The sequence below is a fragment of the Gavialis gangeticus genome, unplaced genomic scaffold (genome assembly GCF_001723915.1).
Source record: "Gavialis gangeticus isolate Ggan-Ray unplaced genomic scaffold, GavGan_comp1, whole genome shotgun sequence".
Lineage (NCBI taxonomy): Eukaryota > Metazoa > Chordata > Crocodylia > Gavialidae > Gavialis > Gavialis gangeticus.
This window is the reverse complement of record NW_017729022.1, coordinates 60,945,967-60,952,962: the sequence shown is the minus strand read 5'-3', so window position 1 is coordinate 60,952,962 and position 6,996 is coordinate 60,945,967. Positions and strand designations below refer to the sequence as shown.

The window sequence follows — 6,996 nt, the reverse complement described above, 5'->3', positions numbered from 1 at the left end:
TTGACTGCGTCCCCACGCTGCCAGCCCATGTTCATCTTGGCATCAATGATGACTCCAAGATCCTTTTCTGCCTCTGCACTGACCAGAAGGGAGTTCCCCAGCCTGTAGGTATGCTGCTGGTTCTTCCTCCCCAGGTGCATCACCTTGCACTTGTCAGTGTTGAATCCCATCCTATTCTCATCCGCCCACCCCGTAACCTGTCTAGGTCCGACTGCAGCCTATTCCTCCCGTCTAGTGTGCCCACATTCCCCCACATCTTAGTGTCATCGGCAAATTTGAACAGGGTGCTTTTTACCCCCTCGTCCAAGTCACTGATGAAGATGCTGAACAGTGCTGGCCCGAGGACCAAGCCCTGGGGAACCCCACTACCCACATCCCTCCAGGTTGAAAATGACCCGTTCACCGCCACTCTCTGGGTGCGGCCCTCCAGCCAGTTGGTGACCCATTTGACTGTGTGGGTGTCAACACCACAGTCCCCCAGTCTCTTGAGCATATGTTAGCAATCTTTTATGGAAGCAGGATGTTAGCTGCTGTGATTCCTCTGCTATAGCTGTGGCAGGTTAAGACGTTATGTCTTGTGTTGTGTCAAGGTTGACAGTAATTTTTTACAAAGTGTTTAGATTCTGGGTTGTATAAAATGGTTTGGATGGGGTTGATCCTGCCTTGGGCAGGGTGTTGGACTAGATGACCTCTGGAGGTCCCTTCCAGCCCAACTTCTCATGATTTCCGTCTGCATGTGTATACACAAACTATGAGGTAATGTGACCTCTGGGGGGAGCCCGTCCCAGGACTGTAACACCAATACAAGGATGGGGTAAAGAAAGTGACTTTTCATCTAGGCTGTCCTCCAGATTTTAGAAGAGACTATTTTTGATCTGATCCTTCTGAACAACCCAGGCAAGACCATCTAACCCAGAAATTCCCACATCAAGCCAGTGTCTTGTGGCTGAGAGAGAGCAGGCTGATTGAGAAAGAAAGTCAGCTACAGTTTAAGGGCTCACAGTAGCAGTGAATCCACACCAGGCCTCCTGAATTCTTCAGTGGCTAATCATCCTTGTTGGTAAAATATTCTGCCTTATGCCTAGCCTCAGTCATACCTAGTTCCAGCTTCCAGCCAACAAGCTGTACTATACCTTTGTCTGCTAGAACTGGAGAGCCAGGCAGTACCCAGAAGGGTAGCTATTGTCAGGCTTCCGTTTAACGACCCCTGTCATTAGCCTCTTAAATTGGGGGAGGGATGGTCTTATGACTCTACAGGCTCTGCTGGAGGGAAAATGCAGTTTGGAGAGCACAGAGCATCCACATCCAAATCCCCAGATCCACCCCCCATGGGTTCCAAGATTCAGATGTGTGGGGATCTCTGGAGATGAGCCCCTGCCCTTTTCACTTGTCTCTGCTTTGATGCCTCCTCTGCCTTTCCCCTTGCCTGTCGCAGATGGTGCAGAGCCAAACTCCAGCAAACTTCTGGGGATCCCACTGACAGAGGAGCCGCAGCAGAGGTTGAAGTGGCAGGCACACCTGGAGTTCACACACAACCACGATGTGGGGGACCTCACCTGGGACAAAATCGAGGTCACGCTGCCCCGTTCAGACAAGTTGCGCACGCTGGTCCTGGCTGGCATCCCACACAGCATGAGGCCACAGGTGGGGTGCTGGCCTGGCCCTACTGCCCAGTCACAGTGGGGGGATGTGGTGAGACACTAGTGTCTGTTCGGGGTGGGGTTCCTCTCTGATTGTCATGATGTGTTTTGAGTTTTTTGTCCCTTTTCTCCCAGCTTTGGATGCGTCTCTCTGGGGCCCTGCAGAAGAAGAGGAATTCAGAAATGTCCTACCGAGATATTGTGAAAAACAGCTCCAGCGATGAAACCATTGCTGCCAAACAGGTGTGGACTCTGGCTTGTGCCCTCAGCCTTGTGCTCAGCATGGAGAAGTGTGTGGCTTCCTGGGTGGGAGATGCGAGGAGTCTTCCTAATGCCTTACAGTAGGGGCAGTTGGACTGGGCTGCATCTTTTAATTTGGTTATTTTTCTCTCCTTTTTTAAGAGGTGGATTTGGGACTGAGTTCCCATGGGAAGTATTTTGCTGGCTAGCTTCAAGGTGTAATGGTTAAAGCACACGTGGAGCAGACAAGTACCACCCAGACATAGTGTGTCCAGTGTGGATGTGTGTAGTGAATTGTGTGGATAAGAATACCTATGTACAAAGAGGGCAAGGGCGAGCCCTTTCATTGTAGTGCAGTGCCATGGCAGCAGAAACATCCCCATCTGAGGGGCAGCAGCTGCCTCCTGTGGTTTTGTTTTTCCCCCCTAAACCTAGAGGCTTAAAGGACAACTTGGAAGATTTCTGTCTTGGGTTACCAACTCCAGTCCAGCCCAGGCCATTGGCTAATAGTAGAAAGTCACTGCCATCCAGTTGGGGTTTGGTGGCCTGTCTGAAACAGGCTGTGAGGGGAGTGGGGGAGTGGCATCAATCCAGAGCCCACTGGATAAAGGCCCATACTGCAAAGAGAGCACTGACTGGCCATCTGGCGCCTGTTCTCTGTAGTAAATCCATGGGCTTATGGTCATGGATCATGAAGTCTACCCTCACCAGTAGAGGCTGTACCTCCATAGCTGAGTTTGGACACTTTGATGAGAGTGTCTGTGGGGGAGATGCCTTCTCCCTTACTGTGCTGTACCAGCCCTGGGGTGAATTGAGGCTTTCAGGCTCCAGTAGATGCTAGGTCATCTTTCACTGGTACTGAATGTACTTTGCATAACTGTGGGGGAGGCAAGGATGTAGCCAGAGGGAGCATCAGGGAGGGGGTGACTGTTAATCTGATTACACTGGCCTGGTTTGTTTCTGACTCTGGTTTCTTGCCAGATCGAGAAGGACCTGCTTCGCACCATGCCCAGCAATGCCTGCTTCTCCAACATGAACAGCATCGGGGTGCCACGTCTGCGCAGGATACTCCGGGGGTTGGCCTGGCTCTACCCAGAGATTGGATACTGCCAAGGCACCGGCATGGTAATCCCACTTGCCCTGGCTCTGGGTGGTTTCATCAGGGTTGGTTCCTTCTACTGTAGGTGAGGTGGGGCAGAGGACTTAAGGCAGCAGATGAGGGAAAGAGGATAAACAACCTTTCCTTGTGGGGAAGGGAAACTTGGAAGGAACTGTTCTGTGCTAATGGAATAAACCAACCCAGGCAAGGGTGTAATTACGTCAACTGGGGGATTTGGGTGGTCTGAGTATAATTGCAAAGAAGCTCTTTGACTGCAGTGATTAAAAAAAAAAAAAAAAAAAAAAATTCCACCAGTGAGAGAGACCAAAGCAGAGCTGCTGACTACTGATCAGAGAGTGAAAGAGGTTTCAGTCACTTAAACCCCAGACTTAGTCCACTTCTCCTGTGTAGGAAGGAGAGTGTGAGGGAGGGGGATGGTTCCTGTCCACTGAAGTACCAATGAGCAGCTCATTAGTGCAGGTGTGGTTGAATCTGTCGTCTCCCCTCCTGCTAGGTAGCGGCCTCCCTACTGCTCTTCCTGGAGGAGGAGGATGCCTTCTGGATGATGTGTGCTATCATCGAGGACCTGGTACCTGCCTCGTACTTCAGCACCACACTCATGGGGGTGCAGACAGACCAGCGTGTGCTGCGTCAGCTCATCGTGCAGTACCTGCCACGGCTGGACAAGCTCCTGCAAGAGCACGACATTGGTAAAGTGGCTCTGAAAGCTGTTACATTTCCTGATGGGTGATGCTGGCAGGGCCCTGGCTTGTCTGTGTGGGTAGATAAGCAAGCCTTCTATCCTGTGGATAAATGATGTGGTGGAAATCCCACAGCTATGTTATTTCCCCTCTCTCCTCTAGCTTATTATGCCCAAGGCAATATTTCCTTAGTATCCATGTAGTGCTGTGTGCCAATGGAGTGAGTGCCATTATCCCCATTTTACAGATGGGGAAGCTGAGGTACAGAAAGGAGAGCAACTTGCCCCAAGGTCACCCAGCAGGCCAGTGACAGAGCCTGGGTAGAACCCAGGTCTCCTGAGTCCTGCTCCAGTGCTTTAAGCCACTGTTAAGCTGGTAGGGTGGTTGGCTCTGGGGAGGTCCCTTGTTCCCTGGTGAGCTGATCCTCTGCATCATGTCCCCTTTGTATGTTTATATCCACAGAGCTGTCCCTGATCACCCTCCACTGGTTCCTCACCTCCTTTGCTAGCGTTGTGCATATCAAACTGCTTCTGCGCATCTGGGACCTCTTCTTTTACCATGGCTCCCTGGTGCTCTTCCAGGTCACGCTGGGCATGCTTAGTATGAAGGTAACAACCCTCTCTTCTGCCTCTATCGATATACCAACTTGGCCTCCTCCCGAGAAGCAGAAGGGCACTAGGGGTGAAAACGCTTTCGATCTGGTTTGGGCGTTGCCTCCAATAGCTGGCAGAAGCAAGCAAATCTGGTGACATGTTTGGGTTCCTGTTAAGCCAGTCAGCAATCCCTTGTGTGAGATAAGGGGTTGGGGGATGGCTTCTCTTTCCTTCTCTTCCCTGCCCCCCGCCCTTGCCCCATTTTCTCTGCTCCCTCCCTCTGACTCCGAAGCCCAAAGTGGAGACTTATCCCATCCTTCCTATTTCAGGAGAACTCTGGGTTTCTCACTAGTTTTGAATGGAGATGTAAAAACAAAGTCCAGACACTTAGGGCTTCAGCTGAGGATTTTGCGGTGCTGTTCACAGAAGTCAGAGGTTTAGCTTTTTTTGGGCAGTTACATGTGGTTATCCTAACCTGGCCATTGCACTTAATTAGCTGCAAATGGGAAAAGTATATTCTGTAGCTGTTGAGTGCTGCTGTTGTCATGGCTTCTTTGTTTCATACTGCCCCCACTGACCAAGGTAGCTGCATTTCAGTAGTGGGTGAAGTGATTCTTGCATGTATGCTTGGTAACATGCTCTGAGATGCTTTGGTTTGAAAGCCACATGAACAGCATGAGGAGATGCAGCTGTCTCCTGATTCGGGCAGTCTGGATTTCTTCCTAATATAACCATTTAAGAAGGTACCTAGTTACTAGTGGGCTAGGTTGCCTGTTTGCCCTGTGCCCTGAGGGGTCTGCTGAATATCCCCGTCTTATGAGAGTGGCTGACTTGCTCCATGTGTCATATGGGTAGTGACTTTTTCTTTCCACTCCTGCAGGAAGATGAGCTCATCCAGTCAGAGAACTCTGCATCCATCTTCAACACGCTGTCAGACATCCCATCGCAGATTGAGGATGCAGACGTGCTTCTGCGAGAGGCCATGCGTGTTGCGGGCTCCCTGACAGACGTAGCAGTGGAGACCCAGCGCCGCAAGCACCTGGCTTACCTCATTGCTGACCAGGGGCAGCTACTCAACCCCAGCGCCGCTGTCAGTAATATCTCCAAGGTGAGTGTGTGGGGTCTTGCCTGCCCCTGCAGTCTGGGGTTCCAGATTCCCTTTATAGCACTGCCTTCTGGGCTCAGTCGCCCCCTGCTGTCTGCCCATGCAAGGCCATCCTGCCTCAATAGGCTTTAGCTCCAGGATAAACTTCCCTGTTCCTGCTGCCTCCATCTATGTCTTGCAGAGGATGGGAGGGGGGAAGTGCTATGATCGTGCTGAGAGGGTCACCAACCTGCACTGTTCTTACTGCCAAAGTTCCTGCATGCTGGCATGGTCACAACACTTCCCATGCCTGGCACATCCCATGTGAGAAGGACCTGCATAGCTGGCAAAAAAAAAAAGCAGAAAATACTGACTCTTTAAATACAGAATGAATTAATTTATTGCTGCAATAACCTAGCAAGACGTTCCCTCCCCTCCCTGTCCACAGCTGGTACAGGGCTCTTCTCTGTGCTCTGTCCAGTCCTGTTCCGAGTATCTGCACAGGGATCATTAGGTCAGTTGCTGTTCGCATGAGTCCTGCTTAGTTTCATTCTGTTTCCAGTCCTCCTGTCCAGGTCTGCCCTGACCCATTCCCCTCCCTCCATGCTGTTTTATACCTTTCGGATATTTCCTCACAGCCACTTTATTCCCCTGAGATACTCCCACCCTTCTGTGGTCAGTCTGCCTGAGCCAAGTTCTCTTAATTTTTCCTCACGTGTCCATTTTGTCTTGCTCTTCCCTCCCCTACTCAGATTGTGCGGCGCAGGACCCAGCGCAGGAAATCTGGTATCACCTCGCTGCTGTTTGGTGAGGACAAATGTATGCCTTGAATGTTGTGGTGGTGGTGGTTGTGATGTTAGGGTCAAGGGTGAAAGAGAGAGTAGCCTAAAGGGAGTGGTTGAATGTAGGGAAGAGAAATGGGTGAGCCTCAGCCTGAAGTTCTGGAAAGAGAGGAGAGGGAGAATGGGGAAGGGGAAGGGAGTTCAGAGCTTGCTGCAGGATGTCCAGTGTTGCTTGTAGAATCTAAATATGCAGCCCATGAGTATCCATTCCCAAGCCTGATCTGTGATCTCAACTCTAAGCACTCATTTTAATTTCCATTGCTGGTGAACTAAGTCAGCATACAGCTATCATGCTTCCACTAGGGGGCAGGAGGGCGCAAAAGCCCCCATGGCTCACCAAAAGCATCCGGGAAAGTCTCCTAGCTAAAAGGGAGGCGTACACCCAATGGAAGGGAGGGGCCATCACCAGGGAGGACTATACTGCGGTTGCTTGGGGCTGCAGGGGCGCAGTCAGGAAGGACAAGGCGGAGATGGGACTGGGACTAGCTACCCGGATCAAGGACAACAAGAAGTCCCTTTTTAAATACATAGGGGGCAAAAAGAAAGTACCAGGTAACATGGGGCCCCTGCAAGACACGCTAGGAAATTTGGTCGTCACACCAGACGACAAAGCTAACCTATTTAACAATTTCTTTGCCTCCATTTTTCTGAGTAGGGACTGGAACAGCCACCCCCCCCTCTGGCCCTCCCTTAGACCCCAGGGGAGGCACACCTAGGCCAAGGGTTAGTGAGGATCTAGTCAGGGAACTTCTGGAGGGACTGGATGTGTTTAAATCAGCTGGTCTGGATGATCTCCA

General features: G+C 51.1%; 1 protein-coding gene across 2 annotated transcripts in view; it reads left to right on the top strand.

Moving 5' to 3' along the window:
• SGSM3 (small G protein signaling modulator 3) overlaps window positions 1-6,996 on the top strand; it is a 64,883-nt gene that overhangs the window by 42,332 nt on the left and 15,555 nt on the right. For both annotated transcript variants that reach the window (XM_019515142.1, XM_019515143.1), the window contains exons 5-11: window positions 1,436-1,644; window positions 1,776-1,883; window positions 2,862-3,005; window positions 3,494-3,689; window positions 4,143-4,288; window positions 5,154-5,381; window positions 6,110-6,164. In XM_019515142.1, the coding sequence (XP_019370687.1) occupies window positions 1,436-1,644; window positions 1,776-1,883; window positions 2,862-3,005; window positions 3,494-3,689; window positions 4,143-4,288; window positions 5,154-5,381; window positions 6,110-6,164 (1,086 nt within the window). The remainder of the gene's footprint in view (window positions 1-1,435; window positions 1,645-1,775; window positions 1,884-2,861; window positions 3,006-3,493; window positions 3,690-4,142; window positions 4,289-5,153; window positions 5,382-6,109; window positions 6,165-6,996) is intronic.